The 17,208-nt window shown below is 35.9% G+C and overlaps 1 protein-coding gene across 3 annotated transcripts in view; it reads left to right on the top strand.

Moving 5' to 3' along the window:
- Positions 1-17,208, top strand: part of CSMD3 (CUB and Sushi multiple domains 3) — a 601,317-nt gene that overhangs the window by 336,373 nt on the left and 247,736 nt on the right. For all 3 annotated transcript variants that reach the window (XM_061447844.1, XM_061447845.1, XM_061447846.1), the window contains 3 exons: positions 6,589-6,727; positions 11,974-12,161; positions 13,549-13,737. In XM_061447844.1, coding sequence (XP_061303828.1) covers positions 6,589-6,727; positions 11,974-12,161; positions 13,549-13,737 — 516 coding nt within the window. The remainder of the gene's footprint in view (positions 1-6,588; positions 6,728-11,973; positions 12,162-13,548; positions 13,738-17,208) is intronic.

Consider the following 17,208-nt stretch of genomic DNA (forward strand, 5'->3'; position numbering starts at 1 on the left):
AACGATTTGAGAGGTTTTAGGAAACTGTTGCAGTGGTTATGCTTCTTTTATCCACAGTGACACCTAGGCTGGGAAGATTCTTACAGCAATTCATCTTCCTATTTATAGAAATCACATACTTCCATACATCACAACCTCTAAAACACAGTGTTATGCATATTTCCTTGGAGTTATTTATGCTAATAAGTATAAAAAATATAATCTTTGCTTCATTAATTGTCAATATTTTATGATCCCTTCACCTAAAGGGGAAAAACAGGGGCTGAAAATCATTGTAAAAAAGGTCAAGGAAACAGTCTTTTGGCAAGATGACTGGAGAGTTTTCTTTTTTAAAAACCAAAGCTCTTTAAAATAAGCCAAATCACCCAGCTATTCTGAAGGGAAGGACTCCTAGGTCTCAGAAATCAGCATAAGATGGCGAAGGTCAAATAAAAAATTCTGTTGAATTTTGCACTGCAGGAATCAGGAAGAACCATAATCAGGAGAAGTGTAATAAAGATCTTTCAAAAAAAACCAAAACAGCAAAACACTCTATGATTGTCAGATCCCTAATAGAGAAATTACTTTGAATTTAGGCAATCTTAAAATAAGCATTATTTTTAATGTAATATTCATAGAAGTATTTTCATAAGTTACTTTTTTGTATTCCAAAGATAATCTTCAACAGTTTTGTGAGAAAATGGACCTGTGTACAAGTTTAGCAATACTATGGTAGTATACTGGCTCAGAATAAGGCCATCTGGTACTCCTATTCTTAGTGATATATTTTGTAGATTATATGCTCCATATGTATTATGAATATGTATAAGTGGTTATACACAATAAAATGCAGGGATGATGAATGCTGGAGAGTTAATCTTCTGGTTGCTGAGGTGACTATGAGTTTAAATACCTTATTGTTTTACTGGTACTGTTTGCTGTAGCACGTAAATGGTGACTTTAAAATAAAAGGAGAGAAACACTCAAAACAATCAGTAAGTAAAAAAAAAAAATAAGTCTGCATATTTAGAAATGTTTGCAGCATATTGAATTCTGAAGTTTTTATAGTCTTTAGAAACCTTTTTGTTCCTACAAATTAGGCTATTATGTCTTTAACATACTACTGGAGCAGAACTCACTTTTCATCCTTCTTTCAATCCACTCCCCCCTCCGCCCCCCCCAGTGAATAAAGTCCCTTACCAATTCATTGTTAAATTAGTTTAAGGCTATCCCTTGTCTTCACTGGAAACTGAATCAAGTCTATATTAAATCTTTTACATCACACCATCTTTGCAGCAATAGCGTTATGTTCTTATAGAATCATAGAATACTTTGGGTTGGAAGGGACCTTAAAATATAATATAGTCCAAACTCCCTGCCATAGACAGAGACATTTTCCACTAAATCAGGTTCCTCAAAGTCCCGTCCAATCTACCATTAAGCTCTTCCCGGCATGGGGCATCCTCAGCTTCTAGGCCACTTGTTCCAGTGCCTCACTGCCCTCATGTTAAAAATTGTCTTCCTTATTATATCCAGTGTGAATCTATGCTCTTTTAGTTTAAAACTGTTATTCTTTTTCCTGTCACTACAGGCCTTGATGAAAAGTCTTTCTTTCTTGCAAGTCCGTTCTAAATATTGAGAGGCCACAATAAAGTCTCCCTAGAACTTGTTTTTCTCCAGGCTGAACAAGCCCAACTCTCTCAGCCTTTAATCATAGGAGAGGTGTTCCATCCCTCTGATCATTTTTGTGGCCCCCATAACCTGCCCTAACAGATCCATGTCCTTCTTGTGTTGGGGACTCCATAGATGGATGTTGTACTGTGGGCAGGCTGTCATAAGAGCAGAGCAGAGGTGAAAAATAACCTCCCATGAACTGCTGGCCATGCTGCTGTTTGCACAGCCCAGGATATAATTAGCCTGCTGGACTGCAAGCATACATCGCCAGCTCATAGAATCATAGAATAGTTATGGTTGGAAAGAACCTTAAGATCATCTTTGTTCAGTTTTTCATCCACCAGTATCCCCAAGTCCTTCTCTGCAGGACTGCTTTTAATCCATCATCATCTTCAGAAGGTCTTCTGACAGTTCTTATTTGTGTGAATATTGATGTGTTTGGTAACAAGCCAAAAGTTTTTGCTTGTTACAAACAATACAACAAGTAATTGTTCTATTCAGATAGTTACAAAATACATACATTTAGTGTATAAATCACTTCCAGTGCTTCACTAAGATGCTTTATTCAACAATAAAAAAAAAACCTTAAACAAAAATAAAAATGTTTGTTTTCATATAGATGCTTGTCATGTTAGTAAATATGTGTATGTTTCTAGTGAGCCTGGCAAAAAAAGCAAAGAAAACTCATCCTTCACCTTAGAAAATGAAATCTGGGGGGAAATTTCCATCTTGATTACGTCAGCTGTGTATGAACTTTAAGGCTTTGTGAAGTCCAGGGTCATTTTACAAATTCTTTTAGAAAAGTGTCATAAAACTAAACCCAAGCAAATAGGTTCAAAAAACAAGAAAGTATAAACAATCTTATAAGATTTTCCTTTAGAAAATGTGTTTAGTCCCTGAGGTTTCAGATCCTGAGAAGCTCACCAAATCTAATTTGGGCTGGATCAAATCCTTAATCATCAATTAAGCAAAGTTTGTAATGGCAAATAACTCTGTCATGCATTTATAGTTCTATAGACCAATGTGTTTATACAAGTATTCATCAGAACCAACTAAGTATTTAAGCATACTTCTAACCGGAGAAATGGTTTATTCCTAGTGTCCGTAAGTTACTATGAGGTCTACATGATTATCATGTATAATAAAGTTCACATCCATAAATACATAAATATATACAATGAAGTTCATGTTCTTCTCTAATTATTTGTGTAGATTAATAAATCCAACTCTTGGTACATATTCATGTCACACTCAAGAGAAAAGATTAAGGTGACAAAGATCCTTAGTTTAATGATGTATCTGTTTATTCAACCCCAAGGCACCCTATCCTAACACATTCTACCGCACTTTGCAGGTTAGAATCTGATCAATGATATGTTTTACATCTCAGTAGCGTTAAAAAGTTCTGCTCTCCAGAATACTGGGCCCTCACTCCACAAGTGGAATTGATGTCAGAACATTTTGTGGAAATAAATCCATAAAAGAATAAAAGTTGTGAATGCCCTGAAAAACATCATTTCCTCAATGAGAAGATAAAATGAGATATAAAACTCTTGCTTGGTAACCTTCTTAAGCTAAGCCCGGAAAGTCCACTTATCCAGTTAGTGCAATTCTTCTTTCTTATAACACATGAAAAGTCAGTATTTTTATAAGGGCTTCATCTGCTATAAGGGATATCCAGTGCTTGATACTGTGTTGAGAACTCTGACAAATAAATCTTTGTTCTCATCCAGGTTGAATCAGTGAACATGTGTACCACATCACAGATGATAATGGAAAAGAGAGTGACGTAGATGGTTCAGTTTTACTTGCTGCTTTGTATAATTTAGCACTGTCCACAAAAGGTGCTACCTACTTCTCATGGCTGACATTTTGGGGAAGCAATGAATTTTACTTCTGCCTGCTTGTGTAAGGCACTGAAATATATGTAGATATATGTATATAAATAGGTCTGATAAAAATAGAATTTTGGGAACAGAAGAAAGAATTTTGGTCATAAAATCATAGAATCATAGGATAGTTAGGATTGGAAAGGACCTTAAGATCATCTAGTTCCAACCCCCATGCCATGGGCAGGGACACCTCAGACCAAACTATGTCACTAAGGCTCTGTCCAACATGGCCTTGAACACTGCCAGGGATGGAGCATTCACAGCTTCCCTGGGTATCCCATTCCAGTGCCTCCCCACCCTCACAGTAAAAAACTTCTTCCTTACATCCAATCTAAACTTCCCCTGGTTAAGTTTTAACCCATTAGCCCTTGTCCTGTCACTGCAGTCCCTAATGAAGAGTCCATCCCCAGCATCCCTATAGCCCCCCTTCAGATACTGGAAGGCTGCTAGGAGGTCTCCACGCAGCCTTCTCTTCTCCACGCTGAACAGACCCAACTTTCTCGGCCTCTCTTCATACGGGAGGTGCTCCAGTCCCCTGATCATTCTCGTGGCCCTTCTCTGGACTTGTTCCAACAGTTCCATGTCCTTTTTATGTTGAGGACACCAGAACTGTACACAATACTCCAAGTGAGGTCTCACAAGAGCAGAGTAGAGGGGCAGGATCACTTCCTTCGACCTGTTGGTCACGCTCCTTTTGATGCATCCCCAGGATACAGTTGGCTTTCTGGGCTGCAAAATGTAAAGTTTTAATGTAAAGTTTTAATTAAATATTTAATACATTCTGCAGGTTTCATTTCCCTGAAGATAAAGAAATTTTAGATTGCTGATCATAGGAGTCTGTGGTCACCAACTTAAGTGCATGCTGTATGTAATGCTTTCCTCTTAAATACTGCTTTGTTAGTATCATGAAAAGCATCTTTGTTGCAGAAAATAAATAACATATAGTTTGCATTTCATAGGTTGTAAAGTATAATCCGCTACGCTTAATAAGGCTTCACATATTTATGCTGTTATGGTAGTTAGTGAAAATCATGTAACACAATTATATTTTTCTTAACTTTCTTTTTCCTTTTGAAAAGGCTTAACAGCTTATCATATTTATTTTCATCAAAGAAAGCTTGGTGAGGTCTCTTCATAAGGTTGCAAGTAATACTCATGCAAGTTTGAGCAACTGTGAAAAAGATTTTTTTTTTTTTTTTTACTCCCAGGTGCCCCTTCTGTACTTCATATTCTAGGTAGTTCATTGTAGTTAAAATAATATAAGTAATAATAATTTTAAAAAACTACTTACTAAATGTCCGTACTTGAAACCATTTTTACTGAAGTAGCCGGATTCACTAAATGACAACAGTTTGCAAGAACTTCAGTGATTGAAAAAGATTAGTTTTGAGTCAAGTATTTCACAAATTATTTTTTCCTAGAAATAAGTATTTGAAATTAGTTATTTGACATTGTACCTCAAGAAAAATATATTTTAATCTTCTAGAGGAAAATATATTCAGAGATCAGTTGCTTTTCTGTCGTTTCCTGTGGATCAAGGAGACATATATTTGTCTACATATGTATGTTTAGTATTTTCATATATATATATATGCATAATACATGTATAGAAAGATACATGGGTATGGTCTTTTGAGGATGTTTATGCTTGTGCTGAACAATATATGTTCAATTTACCATACTGAGTATTCATTAAATTCGTAAGATGTCCTAGACATTTTAAATTGCTGGAAAAACATTATTTGTTTCCTGTTTTTAAAATGTTAATACTTCCATTGATAGAATTACTGCATTTCTTAGATGCTTAGAATTCCAGATAATTCTGTGAATTAATTTAGTTAAGGAATTTCAATCTCCTACTAAAATCAAGTAAACAAAAACATGCCAAGCTCTCCTATGTTCTTTTCCTTACTCATCCATATCACTGAGGAGAAGACGATCTCACAGAAGTCTGATGACACATTCACTTGACTTTACATACACGTATAAATCCATCAGATGTAGTGGGTTTGCATTCATGCATGAAATTAAAACCTGCACAGAGCTTTGCAAGAATTAAACCTAAAAAAGGTCTGTCTTTTATCATCACTGGTCGTAACCGTTTTTGCTCTTCCCACCAGTAGGAAGGAAGACCAGCAATCTCCAGAGCCAAAATCAGCATCAGTCAAAAATGATTACTACTGTCGAGAATCTGTCTTTGCCCTATAATTAACTGTCTTGACACTGATCAGCTAATGGAAATTTCCCTCACTCTGTACCAGATTTTGTTCAACTGTTTAAGGATTCTTCTCAAAGAAATGCTCTTCATCGCTGCAATATCTACAGCTGTGGAGATTATTCCTGATTATTAATGTGTCATTAAGCCACTGAAAAACTTAAAATATGATTATCAACAATTTGGTTCCAGTTATATTTTAACACAGTTTTCCCAGTTTATATTTGCTCACTATCTTGGAGGTAAAAACTGCATGTAATTCTAGTAATTCTGCTTGCAGATTTATATTTTTATGGTATTTAATATATATTTGCCAAATGCTTCAAAAATATCAAGTAATCTTGTAAGAATGGTAAGTATGTCTTTTTCATGAATTAGGAATTTGAACTGCCAACTTGACAAGCTAAATGTATGTGGCGTGACAGCGGAGTTATGTTAAAATAAAGTTTCACTAGTTTCTAGCTTGATGCTCACCTGAAAGTTTGCAAGTTTTTAAAATCTCTCTGTTCACAATTACAAGCAGAAATAATGTCACTTTTTGAATACTATGTTTTGTTGTATGTCCTTTCTTCAGGAAATTAGATTGTACCTTTGAGAATACAGCAGCAAAAACTTGATTGAACAGTTTACCTGTTTAAGGTTTTAATTCAGTTGTCTCCATATACTTCTGAACCCCACAGAGTCTGTCAGCTTTGAAGCTTTGTTGCATCTTCCTGCAACTTTATTTTTTTTTAATTTGTTTATTGTAGATGTACTATATTGAAAGTGATAATTGTGTATTACATGTAAGTGTGTTTTATTATAACTTTCTCTTTGTTTCATTTTTAGCTCCATGTGGTGGGCATTTTTCATCTCCCAGTGGAGTAATCCTTTCTCCAGGCTGGCCAGGGTATTATAAGGATTCCTTGAATTGTGAGTGGGTGATAGAAGCTGAACCAGGACACTCTATCAAAATTACATTTGAAAGGTCTTGGCTAATGTTTTTCTTATTTAATATTTTCCAGTATTTAGCCAGAAGCAGAAATTTATTAGCTTTGTCAAAATATTCATTTGCACTCTAAAATCAAGTAATTGTATTATCAGGCGGGATTTTCCAAAAGATCTTCAGTGCCTTCAGGGTATAAATTTTATCTTCGTTGTAATTTCTAATTTGACGCATTGAAAAGCTTTTGAAATTCCTGCCCTCTTGCATATATTTAAGACTGTCTGGCCCAGTAAAAAAAAAAATCGTTTGTTTTTAAAGATCAGCATGTTTCGTTTGCTTGTAACCATGTTTCTATGATGAATTATATTTATAAAGTGTTTTATTTTTCCTCTCAAACCCATGAAATCTTCAACTCTGAAAATCTGAATCAACTAGGAAAACTGAATTGAATGCATTCATATTTTTATCCACCATTTAATTATCAGATCAGCTGTTCTTTTCTTGTGAAAGGACTGTGCTCTCAGGATGGAATGCCATTTTCCCCAAATTACTGCAGGATTCCACTTTTCCTGCATTAACTGCCTGTTACTTGGGACCTTTCCTGATTCCAAGGATTGTAATGTGCTGAGGACCTTAAATTTCTCATGGTAGCAAGACATTTAAGGTCTTCATGAAAAACTGAAACAGAAAGTGTAATTAGAAAAACGCTACGTTCTATGTATTTTCAAGGATGTTTTAGATTCTTTTTACTTGTAAATATTAATAAAGTTTTATGATGAGCCCATTAACAAAAAGGGCCTTTGATGATAAAAGTTATAGCACACAAATATCATGCAAGTAATTTCCAGTTGATGTTTATGCAGCATATTTTGACTTTCCTGATCATACTTAATGTAGAAGATACCACTTCATTTTAATACAGTTCAAAAGTTGTTTTTAGCAGGGTATGAAAATTACTGTCTTCTGTTAGGGAAAAATTCTCATGGTGATAAGTTTAACACTTTTTTTTAGTACTACAGCTTACACTATGAAAAAGTGTTCACATAACATTGTATACAGAGGACAAGCGATAGGGATACTTCAGTGGTGTTTCCTACCCTTAACAGGCAATGAAAGCTAGTCTTCTAAAATCACTAGTGCTAAACATCAGCTTAAAAGGAAGCTTTATCAGATTTCTGCGAATTAAAATACAAAAAAATACACAGTACACACAGTACACAGTATGCTAGAGATTGGAAGAGACCTCAAAAGATCATCTAGTCCAATCCCCCTGCCGGAGCAGGAACACCTAGATAATGTTACACAGGAATGTGTCCAGGCGAGTTTTGAATATCTCCAGGGAAGGAGACTCCACAACCTCCCTGGGCAGCCTGTTCCAGTGTTCCGTCACCCTCACTGAGAAGAAGTTTCTTCTCAAGTTTAAGTGGAACCTCTTGTGTTCCAGTTTGTACCCATTACCCCTTGTCCTAGCATTGTTTGCCACTGAGTAGAGCCTGGCTCCATCCTCGTGACCCTCCCCCTTTATATATTTATAGACACTAATAAGGTCACCCCTCAGTCTCCTCTTCTCTAAACTATAGAGACCCAGCTCCCTCAGTCTTTCCTCATAAGGGAGATGGTCCACTCCCTTAATCATCCTAGTTGCCCTGCGCTGGACTCTCTCCAGCAGCTCCCTGTCCTTCTTGAACTGAGGGGCCCAGAACTGGACACAATATTCCAGATGTGAAGTGAGTAACTCTTTTTCGCAGAAATTAATCAAACTCATGTTATTTAAAAATTAAAAGGAAATTATTAGTTTTTTCTATTGGCTTGTAAATCAAAATTAAAAATAGAAATATTGGCACTTTCATTAACTCAAGATTTTGAAAAGAAAGATTTAATTTCAAATAATTTATTTTTTAATTCAGCATTTTGTTTTCAGCTACACAGTTGATGTGGACAGTTATTTCAAAGTGAAAAGTATTTACCTTTTTATTAGCAGAATTTTGTGCCAACTGGATTTTCTTCCAGTTTTATTATATCTGACAGGCTCTTGTGTACAATTTTTTGTTTGTAATGCATTAACACCTTGTCATAAAATTGCTTGACCTCCAGTACTCTTGTAGGTAAGAGCAATACGAACAAGATGTGGTCTCTTCAGATCACAGAGAAAGCTCCTGGCCTCCCTATAACCTGGTCTCATTGTGACATTATAACACTTCTTTTTCCATTGCCGCTTATTTTTGACACTCTTGTCACTTGCTAAAAATTGGATTGATATGCAAATTGCTCAGATGCATCAGTCTAAGAGAGGCCCTTTACGTATAGGTGTGTGTATGCTTATTTGTTTCAGTGCAGGAGTACATGTAAAAAATACATGTATAAAAGTTCACAGAAATATAATTAGAAGTTTGATGTAAAGCAAAAGTTGTGACAAAAACCAAATAATGAAAAAAATCTTTCTTACATACTGAAAAAAAACCTTTTGTAAACTACTAATGTTAGTAGTTTTATTTAGTCTGTATTATTAAAAATAATTTTTTTCACGCAATTAAAATTTACATTCTGAGACACATTACCTTCTTCTTTACACTCATTCTGACTATCCTTTTTCTGCTCCTTCTATTTGCAAATCTGCTGCTGGACTTTATAAAGACAGGAGTTTAATTTTGTTGACGTATATACTTCAGAAACTATAGCCAAAGGGCTTTCTTACATGATTAAAAACAACCTGTCATATTTTGCCCAGTTCTTTACATTTAACCATTGTCCTGAAAAACAAAGAGAAACTGTTTTTTTTTCTAGCTTTTCTTGGTGCAAATAACAAGACTTCCGCAATATGTGTCGTTATTTAAAAGACTTTTAATTTTGCAGTGAGGGTAAAACATTTACAGTACATGTCTAGAATCTTTGCATTCTTTCTTTTTTGGATTTTCTAAGAGAAAGGGAACAGGTCTTACACACGTTTTCTGTAGAGTGCTTTCAGAGGTTTCATAATAACTTTTTCATGTTCTGTATTATGATCAGTCGTGCATACTTTAAATGATTTATTCCTTTTGAAGCTATGGTAATATGTTTGATTTTTGTTACAGATCAGTAGCTTCTTAGGCTGAATTGAAATGATAGAAGTGAGAAATGCAGGTGCTATTCTTCATTGTAATGAAGTGTTTATCATGAAGCCTAATTATGAGTATTTAAATGCTAGTGATCTTAATCAGCAAACTACTGATTGGAGTACTAGTCACATCAGACTAATGAGTATACACTGTGCAGCAGGATATTCTACTTATATCCTGACACAGCACTGAGTTGATATGTTGTCTCTTAGAAACAAAGATGCATATTGTAAGTATTAAAGCAGCTTTATCTGTTCAAATAAGATTAAAAAATGTGTGCCATCTCCTGTATTAAAGCTTGTTTCACTTCTTTATGCTTGAATGATTTTTTTGTGAGTCTATCATAAGAATAGATCTCACATAGCAATAAAGTCATCCAGGTTAATTTAAGAAAGGTGGCTAGTTAAGTAGGAAGGAACACTGGAGTAGTCTCACATGAACGCAAAGTATTTTTTATTCAGTTTCCTATAGATCCCTACAGTTCTCTAACACTGGGTAATAACCACGTGATAGGTAAACAAGTAAGTTGAGCATCAAGATGAAGGTATTCAAGAAAAAAAAAAGCATCAGCCTTATAAAATAAATGTAAATTGACCAGTTTTATGAGCCATAATCAGGTACATAATCATGCCTTCAAATTTCTTTCAGCTCACCTCACTAAAAAACTGACCTTTTTTTTTCCCCACAATCTTCTCCTTATTTTGCTGTTGTTTATGGTATTGTATGTCATCTTTGAGCAACAAGAGGATTTCTGCTATGACTTTGGAGACTCAGCTTCATTTCATCATGCCTTGAGGGGCCTAATAGTTGCTTCACATTTATGGGGTCAATGCCTTTTTACACTTTCTGTCCCAGGTATGCTTTTGATAAGGGAACTAAGAAAGCAGAGCAAGACTAAATAGTCTGTTTCCAAGACTGATTCCGTTTTGTAAGGATTAGTGGGAAAAAACCAACTACTGGAAAGCCTTGTAGCTTTTTATCAACATAACATTGTTGGTCCATACGGGAACTAGAAAAAAAAAAGCAACTTCAGTTCTGCTTCTAGGTTTATCCTGTCTCATTTCTGTAACTCCTTCTTACTTTATTTCTGTGTTATTTCATGGGAGTGGGACATAAATAAAAGAAAATATGTTTTGGAGGTTTAATTCGGATTTCGCCAGACTCCTTTAGGTCATTAGGCTCAGGCTCATGGGACATAAATACTGGAATATGGAGTACGACAGAACATTGGCATTAGTCATACAGTTCCTTGAATGGATTTCACAAAGCCAAATTAGGCATCTAAGTGAATCAGAGAGAGAATTAGGAATAGCTGTAGTCTCCTTGTAGGATCCTGCTGTAATTGTTCCTTCTTAATTCTGAAAGGGTTTTTCAATAGTCCATCAGAGAGTCCATTAAAGCAGTATGACTGATACAAAGTCTGTCATAGCAAGAAAGAAAGAAGCCACAAATACCAAACAGGTGTTTGGGATTGCTGATACCATCTAAAACAAGACAAGCAAGGAGATAATGAGCGGCACTGTCACACTCAGCTTTTCCTCGAAATAGCACATATGCTGTCTCTAAATAGCCATTTTGCTTTGTAGGGCTTTCTAAATAGGATTTTTTTTTTTTTTTCCGTAACTTCTCCCACTACTTTGGACTAAGCCTCAAGTGTCACAAAGACACTGGAATCTCAGAGCAGACTTAAGGGCTTCTATCTCTGCTTATGGATGATTTTAAGAGTATGCACTCAGATCATGATTCTTTTATAATATAAAGTAACTTGATGATATTTGTGCTAAATGTAAAGGTTATAATAGAAGAATGCATCAATATATGCTCTATATAGTTGACTTAATTTTTCTGAAAAGAAAAATCCGTTTCTATTACAAAATAGTATATGCAAGTAATATTAATCTTTCCTAACAAAATATGTCTGGCTTTTGTTTCCCGCAATGCAAAACAGCTCAAGGAGTTTAAAATTATTTCTCATCTTTCTAAGGCACTAACCTAAAATTTGGTTATTGTATTATTTTATAGGATAATTAATACTATTATATTTATATTGTAAAATAAATATGTAGAGAAATAATTAAAAGAATATGATCGGGAAAAGCATGGTTTAAAAATGTGGCTTACTTTGCATGAGTTTACTGAATTTGTTTCAGCTGGTCCTTATATTTGTACCTCTGTGTTTTTCCTCAATTCCAGATTTCAGACGGAACTCAATTATGATGTTTTGGAAGTTCATGATGGGCCAAATTTATTATCTCCGCTCTTGGGATCCTACAATGGTACACAAGTCCCACAATTCCTGTTTAGCAGTAGCAATTTCATTTATCTTCTATTTACAACTGACAACAGTCGTTCTAACAATGGATTCAAGATTCACTATGAAAGTAGGTCATTCTGAATTGTATTATTTGATTTTCCCATCAATGCCTATCCTGGTCATAAATAACTGAAGGTGCACAGGTGTTGTCTTTGTAAATTTATGTTAATTTTCAGACAGAGAAAGATTTAGTGATGTTAAACTGCAAAAGGCATGACCAGTAATTTCACTTGCGATTTAATGTCATTGCTGTACTGATCCATGAATCAAAAGGTAGGAATGGGAAGCATATGTCTTTCTTCTGGATGTTGCTTTATGTCCTTGTATTCTTGTATTTTATACATTTTTTTGTGTGTGTAAAACTGTGCAATATCAGAAAGATTGTGAAAATCTAAGCAAATAACTGAATTACTGTCCTGATTGATGTACCTGTAGCTCTACCTGAAGGTAATGGGAAATGTAGTTTACACTAATGAGGTGAAAATCAAGCTATGGAATTGCTTTATTATGTTTTTTTAGGGACCGTATCACCATTTTTATGTGATTTGTTCTGCATATATTTTTGTTTAATTCTTACTGGTTAATTGTCTTCCAGTGCAGTTCAATTCCCTTTTCTGGAAAATAGGAGTGAATAATGGTCATCTATTCAGCATTTCCATTTTAAAATATCCAGTTGAAAGTTGAAGTTTTTTTATATGTTCTTATTTTCTATGGTAATTATTTCTTTCCACAATTAATTTATCTGTGAGGAAGGATATTTTATGCCTTTTCTGTAGGAATAAGAGGAATAACACACATAAGAATTGTTACACTGAACACTCCTTCTAATTTGCTAGCTTCAATAATATTCCTAGAGGTTTTTGCTCCTTTCTTTGTTTTTCCCTGACTCTTTTATAATGAAGTTAAACTCACTAGGAAAAAAAATCTAAAAGGTTTAATTTTTTAGTACACATTAAAATTCTCCTTATCAAGTCAACTACTTGTTACTCTCTTTTGTCCTTTTATCTTCTCAATATCTCACATTCAAATAACTGATCAATGTAAATATTTCAAGAATAAATTTCATAAGAAAGAGAAAGCAGTTTAACCAGGATAACAAAGTTTTATCAGGAAAAAAATAAATGCTGGAAATCAGAATCTTGTGTGATGATCAAAGTCTTTGACATCAGCATCAGGGACAAAATCACTTAAAGTTACTGAGGTAGGATCAAACTAAGTATCCTGTTAATTATGTGATGTTTTTATCTGCAACAGTGGCAGGATGCAATTCATTATGGACAACATCTTATAATGGTGACACAGAGAAATACAGTGCAAGGTTAATTCACTGAAAATGTGTCATAATGAAGCCTTCACCCCCCACTCACAGCACAGTGAATTACTTAAATTAATAATAATTTAAAAATGTAAGTTTATTTGACTTTTTTTCATTTGTCATTGGTTTTGAAATCTAGGTGTAACAGTTAATACTTACTCCTGCTTGGATCCTGGCATACCAGTGCATGGACGTCGTTATGGACATGACTTCTCTATAGGTTCCACTGTGTCATTTAGTTGTGATCCAGGTTATAGGCTGAGTCATGAGGAGCCTTTGCTATGTGAAAAAAATCACTGGTGGAGTCACCCACTCCCAACTTGTGATGGTAAGGATGAATGGATTAATACAAAGTGCCTTAAAATATACACATTTTGCTAAACTATTATTAGTCAGAAAGAATTAAACATTGAAGCTTGTAATACCTTTATTGTTGGAAAAAAAAAAAGTAGAGGAATCTAATATCTCTGCGTGATGAGATATTAATAAAAGTAGAAAATTATGTATAAGTCTTGAAATCAAGAAATTATTGAAGATACATCTGTCTGAATGTATGTTACCATGACCTGATTGCCAGTTAGCTAACAGTATGCAAGGTTAATGTATATCTGCTTGTAAAACTCTGATTGCAAGCTGCAAATATTTGTGGCTGGGTATCCATCTATGGACACAGGCCTGCTGACATATGAAACATGAGATGTGGTTTGTTTATAGCTGACCCAAAACCAGCATTTTGTCCTGTTATTGTATTGATCACTATGTTCGTAGGTTGTTAACAGAACTTGACATCCATGAATCACTGTAGGAATTAATTATGGCATCATTATGCATAGTGATTGTTAAACCAGACAAAAACAGGTAAAGTAAGATGTCATATATTTTGGAGTCTCCATCATATCATTAAAAAAAGTCTGTTTGAAGAATTACCTAATATATTTAGTAATCTCTTGTTATCAAAATTGTTTATTTTAATCTGCTTTCCTAGTTAGGGTGATATCAATTATATTCAATGTTTATTAAGTTGTACGTTTGAGATGTTTTCCTCTCAAAATTATTTTTTTTTTCCTTTGAGCATGGTAAACACTTTTCTGATGATAAAAATGTTATCAGGAATAATGTACCCACTTAATTCTAGAGGGATATTTAGTTATCAGTGCTTTGGGTTTATATTTCAGTAGGTTGAGCATGTCAGTATATGATGAAACTCAAAATTTTTGGTGGTAGAAAGGGGCGTAAATAATCAATCACTTTCCTGAAAATGGCACTCTCATTCAGCAAGCCCATTTCCCCAAGGATTCTGCTTCTCAGTCAGGTTTTTGAATGAAGAATTGTGGGATTCCCACAGCTCACAGTCAAGGGGACTGTATTTTGCTGAATAGGCCATAAAAATAAGATGTGCTTATTTATGGTGACAGTCAGTAGATGGTAACAATCTAAACTAAACAGTACTAACACGCTCACTATGAATACTGTGCTCTGCTGTGAAACAAACTTATATATTGTGATAAATTGCTTCCTTAAGATGCTGAGCTAGCATGCAACTCATGACGTAAATGAGATGTTTGTGGGTTTTTTTTTTTCAGGGCACATTGCTAAATGGCTATTGTCCATTGAATAAATATGCTCTAAAGTTATGATTGAGTGCATTTATTCTAGTAAATTTAATCAATTCATGGTTGAACTCATTTTAATTTTATTGCTGAATTTCTTCTCTGGTGGAATGTTTTTAAATAGTATCCAGAGTCTTTGCACCCCCAGGGAAAAAAGGACATTTGCTAAATGGGCTTTTATTTCCATAAACTGCAAGTATGGGTTTGTATATTTGTTGTGATCTAAACCCAGCTGATAACTCAGCACCATGCAGCTGCTCACTCACCCTTCCTCCCTTTCCCCCTCTATCTCCTGGGTAGGATGGGGAGGAGTATCACAAGGATATAAACCCAACTGGTAGAGATAAGAACAGTTTAATAAGTAAAGTACAATATAGTACTACTACTAGTAATAATAATGATGATAAGGGAAATAACAAGGGGGGAGAACGTAAAACTAAAAGGGGGAGTGGGAGAGAGAAGCCAACCAAAACCAACACAAGTGATGCATAATATAATGCTCACTACCTCCTGACCAATATCTGGCCTGAGCACCAGATAGTCCCTTCTGGGTAACTGCCCCCACTTTATACAGTTTAGATAGGGGGCATGATGTGCTGTGGTATGGAATACCCCTTCGGCTAATTTGGATCAGGTGTCTTATCTCTCCTCCCTCCCAGCTTCTTGTGCCCCTCATCACTGGCAGAGCATGAGACTGAAAGGTCAGCCGTATCCTGGGCTGCATCAAAAGGAGCATGACCAGCAGGTCAAAGGAGGTGATCTTGTCCCTCTGCTCTGCTCTTGTGAGACCTCACCTGGAGTATTGTGTACAGTTCTGGTGTCCTCAACAATAAAAGGACATGGAACTGTTGGAAGAAGTCCAGACAAGGGCCACGAGGATGATCAGGGGGCTGGAGCACCTCCAGTGCTGTGTGGAGAAGGCTGTGTGGAGACCTCCTAGCAGCCTTCCAGTATCTGAAGGGGGGCTATAGGGATGCTGGGATGGACTCTTCATTAGGGATTGTAGTGATAGGACAAGGGCTAACAGGTTCAAACTTAAACAGGGGAATTTTAGATTGGATATAAGGAAGAAATTCTTTACTGTAAGGGTGGTGAGGCACTGGAATGGGTTGACCAGGGAAACTATGAATGCTCCATCCCTGGCAGTGTTCAAGACCAGGTTGAACAGAGCCTTGGGTGACACGGTTTAGTGTGAGGTGTCCCTGCCCATGGCAAGGGGGTTGAAACTACATGATCTTAAGGTCCTTTCCAACCTGTCCTGGGTTCAGCAGTAGCAGTCATTTTTCTCCTTCTTAGTAGCTGATGCAGTGCTGTGGTTTTGACTTTCAGCCTGGGAGCAGTGCTGATAACACCAGTGTTTTTAGTTGCTGCTCAGTAATGTTTACTGTGACCAAGGACTTCCTGAGTCTCATGCTCTGCCAGGGAGATTTTTATTATTTATTTTTTTAAAAGAACTATCATGGTTTAAGCCCAGCTGGTAACCCAGAAACATACGCCGTTTGCTCACCCCCCCCTCTTTCCTTCCCCCACTCCCTAAGTGATGGGGTGAAGTATTGAAAGAATGTAACTCCCATGGGTTGAGATAAGAACAGTCCAGTAACTAACGTATAACACAAATCACTACTGCTACCACCAATAATAGTAATGATAAGGGAAATAACAAATAACAAGGGGAGAGAATACAATTGCTTACCACCCACCGACCAATACCCAGGCCAACCTGAGCAGTGATCTAGCCCTTGAGGTAACTCCCCCCCCCCGTTTATATACTGGGAATGATGTGCTGTGGTATGGAATACCTCTTTGGCTAGTTTGGGTCAGGTGTCCTGTCTCTGCTTCCTCCTAGCTTCCCCTCCTCCCTGGCAGAGCATGAGACTCGGAAAGTCCTTGGTCACAGTAAACATTACTGAGCAGCAAATAAAAACATGGGTGTTATCAGCTCTGTTACCAGGCTGAAAGTCAAAAACACAGCACTGCACCAGTTACCAAGAAGGAGAAAAAATGGCTGCTACTGCTGAATTCAGGACACAACCCTAACTATTCTATGATTCTGTGATTCTATCATCAGGATAAACACTACTGTGCAACAACTAAAACGTTGGTGTTTTAGCAGTATTTTCAGACTAAAGCCAAAACACAGAACTGAACCATTTACTAGGCAGATAATTATCCCAGCCAAACCCAGGGCA

This window comes from Pezoporus flaviventris, unplaced genomic scaffold (genome assembly GCF_033815535.1).
Source record: "Pezoporus flaviventris isolate CSIRO_AGI_PZ_B2104156 unplaced genomic scaffold, CSIRO_AGI_Pfla_v1 ptg000007l, whole genome shotgun sequence".
NCBI classification, from domain to species: Eukaryota; Metazoa; Chordata; class Aves; order Psittaciformes; family Psittacidae; genus Pezoporus; species Pezoporus flaviventris.